Source organism: Python bivittatus, unplaced genomic scaffold, assembly GCF_059951505.1.
Source record: "Python bivittatus isolate LINGU-HERP-01145 unplaced genomic scaffold, Pbiv_v1 ctg000020_np1212, whole genome shotgun sequence".
NCBI classification, from domain to species: domain Eukaryota; kingdom Metazoa; phylum Chordata; class Lepidosauria; order Squamata; family Pythonidae; genus Python; species Python bivittatus.
In genome coordinates, this window is record NW_028277030.1 from 120391550 (window position 1) to 120409172 (window position 17623).

The window sequence follows — 17623 nt, forward strand, 5'->3', positions numbered from 1 at the left end:
CGATCTGCCCCATACCTGGTCTTTCTGTTCTTCCCACCATGCAGTCATGGCTACTGTAACTGAGTTTATCCATCTTGCTACTGGTCATCCCCTTCTCCTTCCTTCCACCTTTCCAGTGTTACAGCCTTCTCCAGAGAGCTAGGTCTTTGCATAATGCGTCCAAAGTAGGATAATTTGAACCTTCATGGCTGCTCTACCAAGTGCTAGTCTGTGGCGTATTTCTTGACTGCTTGTTCCTTCACTGTTAATGGTTAATCCTAAGAGGCAGAAACTATCCATCACTTCAGTACCTTCGTTGTCAATTCTACAGGTGGTTGTTCTATCTGTTGCCATTAGTTTGGTCTTCTTTATATTTAATTTTAGTCCCATTTTTTCTTGACTTTTATTTCTAGGGCTTACAGATCCTTTGCATTTTCAGCTATCAGGGTAGTGTCATCAGCATAGTGCAGTTTATTGATGTTTCTTCCTCCAGTTTTAAAATCACTCATCTTCTTCCATTCCAGTTTCCCTTAATATATATTCAGCATATAGGTTGAATAAATAAGGAGAGAGTACTGTATACAACTTTGTCTCACTCCTTTGCCAACCTGGAGCCAGTCTGTTTCATCATGTTCTGTTTGTATTATGGCTTCCTGACCTGTATGTAAGCCTCTCATGAGGACAATGAGATGTTCTGGGATTCCCATTTTTCTGAGCACTTTCCACAGCTTGATGTGATTGACACAATCAAAGGCTTTTCTATAATCCATGAAGCATATAGTGTCAGGTTCAGCCCAAAGAACTCCACGAGACAGTACAGACAGTTCTGTTGCATTTATTAGCTTCCACCTCCAAGACAGAATCTCTCCAGACTGAATCTAAACTTCCCAAGCCAGCAAGCCAAAACACCATGAGTTCCTTAGGGTGGTGCCAGTCTCATCTTTTTAACCTTCCCACGCTCCTGCTGGGGGCTAAGGAAATGCCTTTATCAAACCATTCCATCACATATAGTGACTTCTGCTTGATATTCTTTGGCTTTCTCAAATATCCAGTGTGCATCAGCAATAATATCTCGTGTTCCTTGGCCTTTTCTAAAGCCCAGTTGAACATCTGGTATCTCTTTTTCACTCTAATCTGTGTTGCATGATCCGAAAAATTGTTTTGCTACCATGTGAAATTAAGGATATTGTACAAAAGTTTTGCACACTCTGTTAAGTCTCTTTTTTTGGTATTGGGATGTAGATTGACCTCTTCCAATCAGTTGGCCACTGTGTTGTTCTCCAGATTTGCTGGCATAGCTTGGTTAGAACATTTACTGATTCTTTTTCAGCCGTATGCTGAATTTCAGTGGATATCCCATCAATTCCTGTAGCCTTCCAACTTGGTAATAACTGGAGTGCTGATCTAACTTCATTTTCTAGTACTAGAGATTCTTATAAGTAGGGAATATCTTTTAAGGTATCTTGGATATTGACATCGCTACTGTACAGTGTTTCAGTATCCTCCTTACATCTTTCTTTGATCTCCTTTAAATTGGTTACTATCTGTCCAATGGAGTTCTTTAGCATACCAATTTGAGGTTGAATCTCCTTCTGAGTTTAGAGATTTTTTGAAAGACTCTTCTTGCTTTTCCATGCCTGTTTTCATCCTCAGTGTCTTTACAGGTGTTGCTGTAATGCTACTTATCTCTTCTAACAGCTCTTTGAAACTCTTTTTTAAGTTCCCTTCTGAGATTTTTGTCTTTCTTGGCTTTGGCTTCTCTTCACTTTTTCGCAATTTCCAGAGTTTGTTCTGACATCCAGTTTGCTTTCTCCTCTTTCCACATTCATCCTTAACAATTTATTTATATTCATTCCATAATTCCTCTGGTTCTCTATCAATGAAGTTCAGGACTTCAATGAAAATCTTGATGTTCTCCTTGAAAATGGTCAGTATATGTTCAAAATCATATTGTGGAAACTGACTAGCTTTCTTCTTCTTCTTTAGCTTAACTTGGAACTTGTACATGAGCAGTTCATGATCTGTTCTACAGTCAGCACCTGGTCATGTCTCCTCTACCTCCTCTTAGCAATAATATAGTCACTTTGATTTCTATATACTCCATCTGGTGCTGCCCATGTACAGAGGTGTTGTTTTAGTTGTTAAAAGACAGTGTTAGCTATGAAGAAATCATTGCAGTGGCAGAAATTGATAAATTGGTCTCTTGCTTCATTTCGATTTTCCAAGCCACACAATCCTCTAATTTTCCTCTTTCATGATTTCAACTTTGGCATTACAGTCTCCAATCACAAACAGCACATCTTGCTTGCATATTTTATCAATTTCAAATTGAACCTGATCATAAAACTCATCGACCTCCTCTTCTGCATCAGTGGCTGGAGCATAACCTTGAATGACTGTCATATTAAAGGGTTGTTCATGAAGTCTAATAAATTTGGTCATTGAATGCATTGTAGCCAAGTACTGTTCTTACTATACCCTTCCTAACTATAAAAGCAGTGCCATTCCTTCTTGGTTTTCATGTCCTGAGTAATAAACAGTGTGATCTTCTGACTGAAAATGTCCAATCCCAGTTCATCTCAATTCACTGATGCCTAAGATGTCAATCTGTAATTGTTTTATTTCATCTTTCACAATCTTGAGCTTTTCTGTGCTCATGCTTCTTATGTTCCATGTTTCAATTGTAATTCTGTTTTTGCAGGGTTGGATTTTCTTTTCCTGTATGGCAATATCAGCAACTAGACATCCTGAGGAGTCTAATCTAGCCACATCATAAACACTATTAGAACTCTGAAAGATCCTCAGCTCTTTTCAGTAGCACGTTGAGTGCCATCCAACCCGAGGAGCCCTTCATTCAGCACCATACTGTCAATAATTTTATATTTTCTATCCATGTGGTTTTCTTGGTAAAAATATAGAAGTGATTTACTATGACTTTCTCCCGTGCAGTATGAATTGATGCCTTTGCCATTGTCACTAAAGTGACCATCTGCCTCCAGCATCTTCCTACATTGCTGCTGCCTAATATTGGTGGCTGCGTGCTTTAGCTAGGCAGCTGGGATGACGTGTATACCTTGGGTGACCCTGCTGGGAACATATATTCTTGAGCATATGCTCCCAATTTTTTTTGCTCATCCCTTCAAGGAACACTCCCCCCCCCCCCAATCATGATAAAGCACATAGCAGGACTGGGGTAAGTGCCATATTGGGTGGCTTTGAATTAATCCAGCAAAACAGAACTAATTCCCTTTCATTGCTAATCAGTTCCATTATCAAACTGTTCTTATTGTTAGGAACTTTTTAAAAAGTATTCAGTGTAATTTGCTTTCCTGTAAATTCTTTGCCTTGTCCTGAATTCTGGGAAGATATCATATAGATTTTGGTTCTGTGTAACATCTTTCTCTAACTATCTTTTCTGAAAGCTATACACCTCTAGTAACACCCATCCCTCCTCATAAGGATTAGTTTCCAGTCCTCCTTGTTGCCTCATTACCTGCTTCAGTTCTCAAAATCTTTCTTCAGGTTGATGCCTAGAACTAGATACAGGATTTGAGTTGGGTTCTGATCAATGCAGAATATATTAGGAAATTACTTTCCATGAATTGGAAACCACATAAAATTGATGTTGTCTTTTGCTAGCTGTAACACACGACTGACTCAGATTCAGTTTGTAATTAAACACAATTCCATGATCCTTTTCATATATCCTTTTACCAAGCCAGATATCTATCCTGTACCTATACATTTTCTTTTTCCTAAGTGAAGTATGCATTTGTCTCATTTATTTATTTAATACATTTAGTTGCCACCCAACTCCAAACCATAAAACTGCTGAAAAATACCAGTTTCCAGATCAAACCTTGTGACTTCCTCCTTCATTCCCCACTCCAGTTTGATGAGAAAACATTAATGACTATGTTAGGTACAGTTTTTAAACCATCTTTGGATGTACAAACTAGATATGCCACTCAGCTTATTCAACATAACTTGCAGATCAGAATGTGACAGGTTATTTTGTCAAATGTGTTGCTAAAATCAAAATGGATTATATTCATAGCATGCCCACAATCTACGGAAGTTGCCCAATGAAAAAATGAAGAACTATTCTAGCAAGACTTGTTCTTTATACATTCTCATGCTGATTTCTAGTAAATCATGCCATTTGTAACCACACCCTCACTTATTAGTAAAGATGGTTCAAACTTACATATGTGTGTGTACATGTGTTCGGCCACAACCTCTTCCAATAAGTATATTTGTTATCAAGAACAAAGGAAAAAAAGTACTAGCCTCCATTCAGATTATCTGCCAGATTATATTCGAATTTTCTCCAAATATTGTATCCAAACAGAAATTCTGGGCTGATAAACTGTGACAGCCCTTCCTTCTCCAAACTGGACTCCTCCAATGCATTCCAACTGTTACAGTATTCCCAATCAATCTCAATCTCTGGGAATTATAATTCAAACATATCTGAAAGTTGTCACTGCCTGTGATCTTGTACGCAATTCTTCTCCCTAAAATTGTGCAAGGCTGGTTCTAACTACACAGAAGTGAGGAAATGTTATTTTGTACATGCTCAGAAAGACTTGTTATTATTTCACTTATTCCAGCTTCCAAGTATCAAATTAAATCTTGATTCTCTGCTTCTTCCCCAGCCATTTCCTTCTCTCTTTTTATCTACTTTGTCCAGATTAGCTTGCAGTCAGCTGCAATCCTCTAAAACTTCATTACTTTCAAATCAATTAATCAGAAATCCATCTGTGAATCACTCAGCTACTTGAAATATTCAAGGTTCCCAAATCCTAATAAACTAGGGTTTGTCTTAGCCGTAAATACTGAACAAACAATAGATTCAGACGTAACAATATGCCAAGGATCAATAGCAGAGTAAAGCACCTATGGACATTCTAATGTTCTGACATCTTTAAACAGTCACTTCCTATATCAACTATACTTAAAGCAACAGCATCTTTTTTAGGCTCACACCAAAGCCTCAATAAGTGGCTGCTTTAATGAATAGCAGGGAGGTGCTATGCTCAAATGAGGTTTGAAACTTTTTTTCCAAACTGCAAAGCGTGAACGCTTTCAATATATATGGCAAAATCTCACAGGATTGCCAATTCTTGCAAAGTTTTAGTATTCTTATGTAAAAGTTCACAAAGTTTCAGGCAAGAATGCATGATTTTGACATTCTTAGATGGGATATCAAGAGTGTGATTGCCCGAGTTTCTGACAAGATTCTGACTTTTATAAGCAATTGGCTGGAAAAGTAGACAAACCCTGTTCTGAGCCATAAACCTAAGTATACACCCACAATATCTGGATTCACACATATTATACAAAAAAGCAAATGAACTGCATTATCTTTTAGTGCTATGTGTGAACCCAGCCACACCTCCTGTTCTTCTGCTTAGGTCATGCACATCCAATACAAAGAGCTACACTCCCCAGCACTACCATCAACAAAGATAACAAGCATCAAGCCCCGTCCAACAATGACCTTCTCTGAATTTCACAAGAGCTTTGCTCTCATCCAAATCATTTACTGTGGATCTTTTGTCCTGAGACCAAAGCGACTGACAGGAGGAACACAGAAACAGACTACAACTGACAGCTCACATAGACCATCATTCAACAAAAGGAAGCAGACGAGGTCAGAGAGCAGGAAAGCAATACATCTAGTGGTTAATTGGCATATCTTCCTGTTCAGAAAAATTCACCTGTCACTGCACAGCCTGGATTGAAAGACTTACATGCAGCCCTGCTGGAAAACACTAAAGAACCAACTACTCCAGCAGTCCACTTCCAACAGTAGCCAACCAGATGGGGCTGAGAAACCTCTAGGCACCACCCTGCCCCTAAGAGTCTGAGACAAACTAACAAAATTGGATTTAGCCCTCATGTCTACAGACTGTTTAAAGATAGTATTATAGAAAGGAATATAAAAGCATGCAGGAACTTAACAACTTCTGGTGACTCAAGGACCGCAGGGCACATCAACAGCTATACTCCCAAAATGTGTGGAGTAGGATTTTGGTGGACTTGGGGGGGGGGGCTTAGGGGTGAAAGAGGTCTTTAAGCCTTGCAGAGGTTTAAGGCACCCATTTCATCCCACACACCCCAAAAAGGAAGCAACTGTTTGCAAAACAGATGCTGGGAGATTGGATTTTTCATACTTCTGCTTTAAGCAGCCATGAGGAGCCATAAGCAACATGCAGGTGAGCTTACAACATGACATGCACAGATGAGTGAGTGGGCTGCCAGAGTCATGATGGGGCACTACATATCTCTTCTGTAACCATCACAGAAACAAAGTGGACTGACAGAGAAAGGAAGCCCCCTCCTCATAAGATCTCATCAGAAAAAGGCAACCAACTGGCAGAGCAGAGATAGGACTCTCTACTCTTCCTTTGCCAGTTTCCAACAAGCCAGTAAAAAAATAATAATTTTGGTACATTTATCAAATGAAGTTGATTAACACAGATTCACTTAGTCTTAAACATTCAAAGCTTTCTCTGTCCACATTTCTCACTAGACCACTTAAGGCTGAAATGCAGAACAGTTTGCCACGGCCAGACCAAAATAAGCTAGGTGAGAATATCTCAGTGCAAAAGCAAGTGTTGTGTTTTTGCATAAAGAATAGAGCAAATGCACACCGACCATCACTATGTTGTAATTCATCCCTGTATAGGCAGAACCACTTGTCTCTACTCAAAGCATTCAGATCATTTCAAGAACTTCAAGCAGGCAGCTTCTACTGTCAATGAATAAATTGGAAAAAGGAAAGCAAAACAGGAGCCAGAAGTCCAGCTTTCAGGCATGTGGCCTGACTTAAGTTCATGAAGAAGTATCTAGCCAGAAATTTTGCAAAGATATATTCAACCCACTACAAAGATGAAAGTACTCAAAACTAAGCAAGAGATGCTCAGCTGTCCAAACTACCAAAAGCCAATAGTTATTGCCAATGTTTTTGTAAACAGTTTAGTAGCCACAGCATCAGGTTGGATACTTTAAAGACTTTGAGCAACAGAAAATCAATCATTAGTTCAAGATACTTTGAAAACTTCCCAGCATTATTTCATGAGGGTGAGTTCTTAAAAATACACATCTGCCACCCACCTGAAGAATGTTAAAGCTTAGCTTTCAAGCACTGCTGCAGACTCTTCCAGCTCAATGTAAACTCATAGCAAGTCACAAAAAAAGAACAAGCAAGATGAGCTAGGCCAAGAATGGAATGCCTAAAGTGGAAGGAACTAGTAAAACTAAATCCACATGGCCGCCTAGCAAAGCTGTTGCCTCAGAAGAACAATCATTCCATATTCTTCTAGAATGGCTGCTCAGGGCCACACAGCCACCTTTTTAAGAGCAAGGGGCATGTACATCCATGCCCACCCACACATTCAAATCAATGCAGCGACATGCATACTCAGGGGACTCTTTACTATGTTTTGTAGTCCAATGCGGTATCCCCTTTTCCCTTTCAGCACCTAAAAATCCTGGATACCATGGACTTTTAACCAAGATGCCCTAAGTTTGCATTTTGCAGCCAGACACGTTGTCTATGATTATGTCTGAATCTAGCCATTTCAAGAAACCCTTAAAATGACATTAGAGATGCAGCAACACTGGATTTGTGTACATGCAAGTAGATGATAATGAGAATGCTTTGGTATACCTCAAAGACAGTCCAACCAATGTGTAATGCAGACTGCCAGATACTCAAGGACCTTCCACATCTGCCAATCCCAGTCATTCTGTACATAAAAGTTTTAATCAGGCTCACTATGGCAGCTAAACTGTGTTTGACCTGACATGTTGCAAGCTGAGCAAGTACACCCCTCATTGATATAAGCAGCCAATTGTGGTTTCCACATAACATGAATCTAATTATTTATTCTATATCTATCTTTCTACCCCAGGTGTTCAAGTTGGTTAAAAGGCAAAACAAAGTAAAATACAGACAAAATGCCAAGCAACACCAAAAATAATAATTAATTAGATTTTAAAGTTCTGACTAAACAGGAAAATCATGTCTTTTTTCTCCTAAAAGTGATAGTAGTGGAACTATGTGTAAGTACTAGCAAAGTACCTTCCACAGATTGGTACAATCCAGAAAGCACTAAAATAGGCACTAAAATAGGCACTGAAATTAGAGACTAATAAAACATAAATAAAGTTTTAAAGAAGATGTCTTCTACAGATTTTAGCATCTTGACAAGTTTAGCCAAAGGAGGTCCTTTAAAACACTCAGGCCTTCAGACAATTACAGCTTTAAAGATTAAAATGCACACTTTGAATTGCTCTGGAAAGCAACTGGCATCCAGTGCAGAATGTTCAATACAGGCCTGTAATCCCAATATCATGTACTGATTAGAAGCCTAGATGCTGCATTCTGGGTACTCTTCAAGGACAGCTCCACCTGGAGCATATTGTAGTAATTGAACTATGTTATAACCAAGGCCTTTGAGTAAGGGATGCAACATCCAAATGGCTCAAAAATGATTACCACTGCTGTTCTAGAAGCTTTATACAAATGCTCTCCTCATAGCTGCTGCCACTTGGAGATCCAGAGAAAGGTGAGATCAAAAAGCATCCCACAAAGCTGCTCTTTCAAGTAAAATGGGATCCCACCTAAAATACAGTGAGCCCCAAAAGCTGAGCAATTTCTTTTTCCCTGGATTTAACTGCAACCTCTTAGTGCTTATTGACCCCATTGCTGAACTTAAGCAACAATCAATAACTTCTAGAAAGCCAACTCCACCAGCCACAAGAGACTGTGGCTGTCCCATCCTACAATGCTGCCTCCTTACAGCTGCTTGATAGCATCTTACACTGTTCCCCAAGACACTAGGTAGACTTTTATACAGAGAGCTTCCCATCTAAGAACCTCACTCTTCTTCATTCTTATTTAGCTAAACTCTCTGCAACACACTACAAAGAACTGGGAGCTCTAGCAATATATCCAGAAAGCAGGACAGCTGAGGGAAAAAAAAGAAGCTGTTCAATTTTGTCCCAAGACAAACAGCTGCCATGGTCTTCATTTCACGCCATCAGTATGGGGAAAGCAAGACCCGCTGTTAAGCAATTTCTCAAATGGCGATAACGTATGGAGATCTGTGATCACACAATACTTTTGCCCAACAGTACCAATCCAAATCCTGCTGTTCTCAAAGTATACCCCCCTTTCAGGGGGTCCACAAAGTCAATAAATAAATATTTTAAAATTTCTCCATTTTAATTTCTAATACAATAAATAACAATAGATGTAACCCACATAAACCAAAGTTCTTTGGGGTCCTCAATCATTTTTAAGAAGGTAAAGAGGTCCTGAGACCAAAATGTTTGAGAACAATTGCCTTACACATATAACAAACTATGATCAGAACTGAAATAATCCAGGATTATACATCAAACCATGGTTCAACAGTTTGTTCCCATTTTGGAAACCATATATTTCTGGCTCAGAGAAAGAAAGGGGCACCAGGAACTGGCACACTGAGAGTACGTACAATAAATGTATTACCTTATTATGTCTGAAGCAGCTCACAGTAAAGAGCATAGTTCATAAGTTAAAGATTTATATTGTGTCCCAGCAATTGCTTGAACCTGGAACAGCTTCCAATATATCTGCTCATACCTATTCACTTGGATCACCTTTCTTCAACATCCTGTTCTCCCACTGAGTTCAGCTACTATTACCATTATTGTGATCCAGCCACAGCCAGTGTTCAATGATTGCTCCCATTGTTTCCAGCCAATCATGGTTGGCTGTGAATGATAGCAAATGGATTCCAGCACATTAGAATGACACCAGGCAAAAGGCTGATTTAGGCTTTCAATCTGGATCTTCTTCTGGGTGGGGAGTAGCTCATATATGATGATGATACCCCATTTACAGTATTAAATATCCTTACCCAAGTCACATCACCATCCAATCTTATATTTCATGTAGTGACTGCTTTGTTCTTCATCCTTACTATGTTTTTTTAAAAACTGTCACCTGTATTATTGTACCTGTTGGTAGTCATCCTTTTGAATTACTACTTTTTAAAATTAGTTTAACATTGAGCTGATCCAAACATAAAAACACATTAGAATAAAAATAATGTCCCACTGATTTTTAGGTCCATTCAGGCAACAGCAAGTCTGGATCCGATTCATGATTTTTAGCACTGCATGGCGTTGTGAATATAACAACATAATTCCTTGCAGAAAGGAATGCCCTAAATAAAAAGCAGTACCATAACACAGCAGTTGCCCTTCTTGTGTTCTTACAAGAACCTTTCTCCTAATAAATCTATTAATTTGTGCTCAGAGACAACTGCTCATGTCCTGTTCTTCTCCCTCCTGATTGTTGCTAGAGAAATCTGACAGAGGGGCACCAGGTAGCAGCCAGATAAATTAATATTTTGTAACTAGCGACATCCTCCATGGCAGTCATTTTGTGAATGGGAAGCCTCCCCAGCAACAATTTTGTGAAAATGCTCAAAAAGTATTATCAAACTTATAATTCTATGAAACTAAATGCCAACAGAAATTGTCTCAGAGTAGTTAAAACACGTGAGAAATTGATTTTTTTAAAGGAAATATTTAGAACAGTTTTGGAACTGTTCACGGCTTAAATGCCATTTGGACAGACAAGTGTACATCAATTACATGAAATTTTGCACTCTGTGTATGAGTTTATATAGTAACAAATTTTTCTTTCCTTTTTTGTTTATACAGGGGGTAATGAGGGACAAAAAACTGAGTTTCAGTATAAGATCACAAAATCTTTCCATTAAAACAAAACTCCTGTATTTGCTAGGAGGAAAGTGTTTGTTCCTGAGATGCAACTATTTGAGCACTCTTGGAAACGTGACACCGGAACAGTGGCTTGGCCTTATTCTTCAACAATATTTATATGAAAGAAACAGGCATACTGCATTTTAGAAAGAGAAGATCAGACTAGGTTATCAGCCGTAGTTGTACCTGTGCCACGTGCTGCAATCTGTACTAATCTTAAGGAAGTTCAGTGGTACCTCTACTTACGAACACCCCTACTTACGAAATTTTCAAGATACGACCAGCTCCGGCCCCAAAAATTTACCTCTACTTACAAACTCGCCTCGACTTACGAGCCATTTTCCGCCCGTGCCACGTGGTCCGCGACCATTTTTCCGTCCTGACACGTGGTCTGCAGCCATTTTCCCGCCCCTGACGCATGGTCCGTGGGCGTTTTTCTGCCCCTGATGCGCAGTGTGCGGGTGTTTTGCCGCCCCGCCACACGGGCGCTTTTCCGCCCTGCCGCACGCGGGCGTTTTGCCGCCCTGCCACGCGGTGCGCGGGCGCTTTTCTGTCCTTGACGTGCACCGTGCGGGCGTTTTGCCGCCCTGCCGTGCAGCGCGCGGGCGCTTTTCCGCCCCTGACGCGTGGTCCACGGACGCCAGAACGGATTAACGGTAATTAAATTGAACCTTATGGGAAAATTTGCTTCGGGGTGCGACCAAATTCGGAGGGCGGAACGGATTAACTGTATTTACATTGAACCTTATGGGGAATTTTACCTCGACTTGCGACCAACTCGACTTGCGATCAGAGTCACGGAACGGATTAAGTTCGTAAGTAGAGGTACCACTGTATTGGTAATTTGGGCCTATTTTGGTCAGTATGTCACAAGTGCAACCAAAGCTCAGTTTGATCCCAAACTCATAAACTAAGACTTCTTGCATGCAAGCCAGCAGGTTGGTGGTTGTATTCCATCAGCTAGGTCATACATACATAAGAGAAACTGTAAGACATGTAAATGCTTGTAGAAAGGTAGTATTATGTGGTCTGTTACAGGCAGGAACATATGTCTGTCAAAAGAAGTGAAAATGCTGGGTATAAGAGATGCTTCTGCCCACTTATTATGGGCAGTGAAGTTGGCAATGGAATATAAGAGAAATATAAAGTTGAGTGCAGTGGGAGTAGGTTACTTAAGGATCGTGTATGGTTAAGTAAGAAGAGATTGGATCAAGAATGGATGGGTGCTGAGTTAATGTGGACTGAATACAAAAAATAGCAACCAGATGGGCAGAAGTATGTTGAGGTGGTTTGGACATACAGAAAGAGAGAAAAATATGAGAGAAGAATGAATGGGTCAAGGAGAAAAGGAAGACACAAAAATCATGGCTTGATTAGATTGATGACCTCTCTAAAAAAGAACAGTTTAAGGAACAAAAGGCAATGTACAAAGTAATATGTGGTCACAGTAGAAGCAGGGATGGTTTGCAAAGACAAAAAGGTATGGATAGGTAGAACAAATGGTATAAATATAAACTAAAGTTAGATTTCCTTTTTTTAATGTCCTGCCTTTAACTTTTTTTGTCCACCATTTCTCATTCTTCTTCTGTACCTTGCATAATGTTGTTTACCCTGAAAAGAACAGCATGATGATTATGTGTGTGTATATGTGAGAGAGGGGGAGAAAAAATATACACATGCTGAGATCCAGACTGCAGTACCTGCATACTTTAGGCAGAGCTATCATCTGCTTTTATGTACTTGTTACTGTTTCCTAAGCAGGCACAATTAAACCAAGAGATGTGCATAGGCACAGCAACTCAGGGAACACATATAACACAAACATAAAGCCAGTTTTTGAACAGATCACCCCTCACGGAATTCTGGAAAATATAGTCTTGGGTGGTATTGAAAAATCTGCATGCACACAATGGCCCTAGCCCAAAGCATTACTTCTTCAACGATGAATAACTACAAACTCACTATAGAATGTTTAACTGGCAATGTGAACATGTCAGACAGATCACCCAGCACTGTTATGCAGCTGTATACAAGTAAGCCATCCCTTTTCTGCTGCAATCCAGCATGATTTTTACAATTTGCTAGATGATGGCTATATAAAAAGGAAAAGTCTCCTCTGAGTCAGTTTCAATTCCTGGTGACTTTACAGACCCATCATGCACTTTTCTTGGCCAGAATACAGAAGTGGCTTGCCATGGCCTTCTTCCAAGATGGCTCCAACTTCCCAGTCTAAGTAACAGCCCTGGTTTCCCCTGGTAGTCTCCAAGCCAAGAACTAGTTTGGCCCGACCCTGCTTAGCCTCAGAGCTAGGACGAGGTCACCCAGGAGTTCCATCAGCTGAGCCACTCTTCCACTTGTTGGCTCTGTGTGAGTTAATGTGAAAAAGAAGGACGAACAAAAAAGCTCGAGCATTTACTAGCCAGCACTGCTTTTTCCTGGGGATCCCATTAGGTTATACCCAGGGCATGCTCTCCATGGAAATTTAGATTAGAAGTCCATGGACAAGAATTCATGCTTTTTATGGAATCCAGGAGCCTCAATAGGTAAGGAGCCTTGTGTTTTAAGTTTAGGCCGCCTAAGCTTAGCAATAGCATCAGGATTATGTGAATGGAGTTACTTTTAAAGCTGAGAAGATACTGCAACCTCCTTTTTTATAGTTTTTTGAAAACTAACACCCTTGATTTTTCAACATTTCAAGGTAGAAAACACAAGACTTAAATTAGGCATAATACTTTCAAAACAAAGATCCACACCCCTGCAAGATTCCACTCTAACCTCGGGAAAAACAGAAAATCCCTGTCCTGCCATACATCACTCTGCCCCACCCTTCCATTACTCTGCCATCAACTGCAGCCCTTCACCTCGCCCCAAAATGTTAAGTACAGCCCCCTGCACCAAACCAGAGCCCAGCCATTTTAGAGTGTGGGTGAGAATTTTAGGCTATTTTGTATCCCACAGGCTTATTCCATCAGCTACCAACGGCTCTTGCCACCTTGACAGCAGCCATTCCGTTTGACTCTCTAAACGGTTTCAAGTCTTCCCCAATATGAACGAAAACTTTAAGAACTAATGCTGCATTTTCTTTTCCTTCTCTCCTTTTTTCTTTGTCTTTTAGATTATAAACTTGCAGACAGGGTCTTAGCTATATCTAATCATTTTCAGTTGCTCAGGAAACTGTTTTGGCTTTTAAAATAAAACTGACCAAGTATGTTGGAAGGCTAAATTAATCAACAGCATGGTATCTCCCAACTGTCGGTCATTCAGTGTAGCCCTGGAAGGGACATATTGGTCTTCCCTTCATCCTGACAAGAAAGCATCAGGTCTCTACAAATGTGCACCCTTTCTTGAGTCAGGCTGCAGGCAACAGGTATATGCAAGTTCATGACCTAATAGCTGCTTTTATATATGTGCGCCTTCTGCGTCATTTTAGACTGGCAACACTACAATGTGCAGCTATTTTATTACTAAACTGTGTGCACTGACCAGACCAATATTGACTCAAGATAAAATATCTGCAAATGCCTTTTTGACACAACGCAAGAAACAATTTATTGTAGCTGAGTTGGCGTATTATACTACACCAGAGGTTTTCAACCTTTTTCATCTCACGGCACACATCTGATAGGCGGGACTTCTGGGTCGTGAACCGGAAGTCCCGTGATGTCACAGATTGCTGGCGCTCGGGAGGGGAAAGGGAGGCAGTCTGCCCCGGTGATGCCATGGGAGGCAGGATTCTGGCTGATGCGGCACACCTGCGGACCTGCCACGGCACATCAGATGAAAACTGCTGCACGACACCATGGTTTGCTCATCATTTGCTGAATAACCCCAAATAGCTAGGTGCATATACTGCAGTAAGCTACAAACCATGGTTTTCAAACGACAGTGGTCAGGCTCATACAACGTTGTTGCAATGGCCAGCAAAATATAAAATTAATATTTAAAATATTTGTATGCTACTTATTTTTAAAAATCCCCAAGCTACTCAAAATAATGATAAACACAATATTATAAAATATATATTTTTTCACTGCCTCCTAACATAGGCTAACCCAGACTTCTCCAACCAAATAATTTTCAGATATCATGAGAGGACACCACATTGGGGAAATCAGGGTTAGCCTAGATCAGAGAGAATGATTGCTTCCATGTTGGACACTGGAGCCCTCATCTCCATCCAATGGGGTAGTCAAAGTATCAAGGTCTCTTTCCAGATTCTAAGAAAGATAGAAGCCGCAGTATGAACAGGAAGTGATTTCCTGACAACACAAGATACTAGCCTCTTTCACCAACCCATCAAGCTACAACACAATTTTATTTGGTTTTAAATTAGAAAGTAGTGTGAATTCAGCCACTGTGGTTTATAAACAACAGTTTAAGTCTTGGTATTATTGTGCCATTTGGCATTAAGTGAATTCAGCCAATTGTGGTTTAAAACCCCCTAATTAAACAACAATGGCTTAGCATACTGTGTGAAGCCAACATCAATGACAGCTGGACTGAATAAGGAATCAGATTTGCACAAGATCAGAAACTTTAGACCACCCTAGACCATACATTCTTATTTTAAAGAAAGTCTCTCCAAGACACTATAAACAGAGCCAAATGTATAAATAAAGAATGCCCAGCATCCCAGACTACTACAGCCATCGCTAAGTTATAGTCCAACACATCTGGAAGTCACCAATTCCTTGCACTTCATGTTGGACATACTGGCTGGAAGTAATAGCCCAAAACATCCAGAAGGCCCAAGATCATATTTGAAGGTGTGTGGTTTTTTTTTAATTGTCTGAAAGTTTTAAACAGGTGACCATTCAGCCAACCAAAGCAAAAAAATAAATAAATTAATTAAAAATTAGTTTTATCCAGTTCCAACAATAGCTGTAATGTTGTTAAAAAATATATTTTCCATCAAGCTGGACAAACGTTTAGCACATTGTTTCTTATGCTAGTTTGATTTTTGTTTTTTTACAGTTTGTTTTGCAATTATTCTGTAGTTCAACGCTATGGTTAGTAGAGCACAGAGCCTATTAACTGCCCTGATTTAAGTCTAATAGCGACTCCTGAAATATCACAATGCTTGTCAGAGAACACTAGCATCGCTGTTGGTTTTAACACCACCTGGAGATTTAGTTCCTCCAATACCCACATCCTGACATAAGCATAAGCTACAATAAGTGGAGCCCACTGCAACTTCAGCTCCTTAGTTATCTAAGGTTGCAATCCTATGCACTCTGAACTGGGAACAGAGCCCCTTGAAGAAAACAAGGGCACAAGTCTTATCAATGTCCTCTTCAAAATTAATCCAGAGAAATTCTAGATGATGCTAAGCAAAGTAAGTTAAGGAACCAGTGAAGGCACCGGTTTGGGCACATGCTTATCATTCATTCCCCTCCTGCAGCTTGACAGAACTGTGGCATTTCCAACTTGTCGGCCAGATCCTCCCCCTTAAGACTCAGAAAAAAGCACATCCATTAACCTCAGTGGAGCTCAGGTCTCTATAGCCGTGTTTGGGGAGCGCTGCCCCAGTTTCCCGGGCCGGGGACAGAGAGGGGCGAGGAGTGCGGGGTATTCCAGTGGAACAGGCTCAGCTCGGAACCGAGACCAGCCTTCCGCCTGGGGCTAGCCCAGCGCAGCGCTTCACCCCTACCGCCTTTTCGCAGCATTGGAACTAAAGGCCGCTCCCGCGGGGTCTGCCTCGAGGTGAATCCGGGCCGGAATGGGGCGTGCCTTTCCGGTGCGAGAGCGGCTGATAGGTAGGCCTGTGCCTGTCTCCCCTTCCGGTATCAATACCAGCCCGATCCTTCGGTTAGAGGCGGCCACAGGGCTGCGCTGGACAAGCAACTCGGCGCCCGCTGCTGCTGCTGCTGCAAATGTCAGGACGCGTGAAGAACACGTGGAGCTAAAACGGTTCCCCTAAGCGTGTTAAGAGCGCTCTCCCATCCCAGCCACGCTGTCCACACCGCGTTTGGGGCTGGCGGCCGAGAAGCAGCTGGGAACTCCAGCACCTTTCTTCCTGCACTGGAAATACCGCCCCTCCTCTCAGAGCCCCAGGACTGGCTGCGACCGCCGCCTCCCGCCGCCCCGAACGACGATCCTGGAAGGCGGCCCGTCCCCCACGCCCCAGCCGCGGTACCTTCTTCATAATGCCCGTCTTCCTCTTGCTGAACGTGGTGTAGCGCCGCAGCTTGTTGTCGATAAATTCCATCTTGATCTTGACGCGACCGCGGGTCTTCTTGCCAGGCTTGGCGCCGCTCACGGCCCCGCTCACTCCGCCGTAGCCCCCGGCCGCCGCCGCCGCCGCCGCCGCCGCGGTCACCGCCTCCGCGCCCCCCACCACCCCCAGTTCTATGTCACCCAAAGTCCGCTTAATGCCGCGGCGATCGCCCACCAGCTCCTCGTCTTCGGCCGAGTCCGAGTCGCCTTCGCTGCCGCTGGCCGCCGCCACCGCCGCCGCGCCTACATCCCGGTCTCGCTCGAAGCGATTACCGATCGTCCCCTGCCCGCTAGGCGGGCCTGTCCCGTTGCCGGGCCCGCGGACTCCTGCAGCAGCACCGCTGCCATTCGCCCCACGGGGAAGCCCGGCACCCGGCCGCCCGGAGGAGGTCCGCGCCATGCCCATGACCGTGCTCCGGGCCAAGGCAGCAGCGCCGTTCCCGGCCTGGCTGGGTAACATAGTGCCGGTGCCGCCACCTCTTCCTTCCAAGTGGGGCTAACGCGACGGGTCAGACCGGCCCTGCCATGGGCCCGAGCGCCGGCTGCTCCGGCCCGGCCCCCTTCCCTGTACCCAGCCTCCGCCCGCCTTCCTATCCGCTTGCTCACACCAGAGTCAGGATCCGCGCCGGCCCGGGGCACC

General features: G+C 42.2%; 1 protein-coding gene across 2 annotated transcripts in view; it reads right to left on the bottom strand.

The window, feature by feature from the left end:
* Positions 1-17601, bottom strand: part of SRF (serum response factor) — a 75150-nt gene extending 57549 nt beyond the window's left edge. The window contains exon 1 of one of the 2 annotated variants that reach the window (XM_088148013.1): positions 16904-17601. In XM_088148013.1, coding sequence (XP_088004139.1) covers positions 16904-17443 — 540 coding nt within the window. In that variant the 5' untranslated portion in view covers positions 17444-17601. The remainder of the gene's footprint in view (positions 1-16903) is intronic. The other variant, XM_007436558.4, reaches the window with a different exon arrangement.
* Positions 17602-17623: the final 22 nt, after the last annotated feature.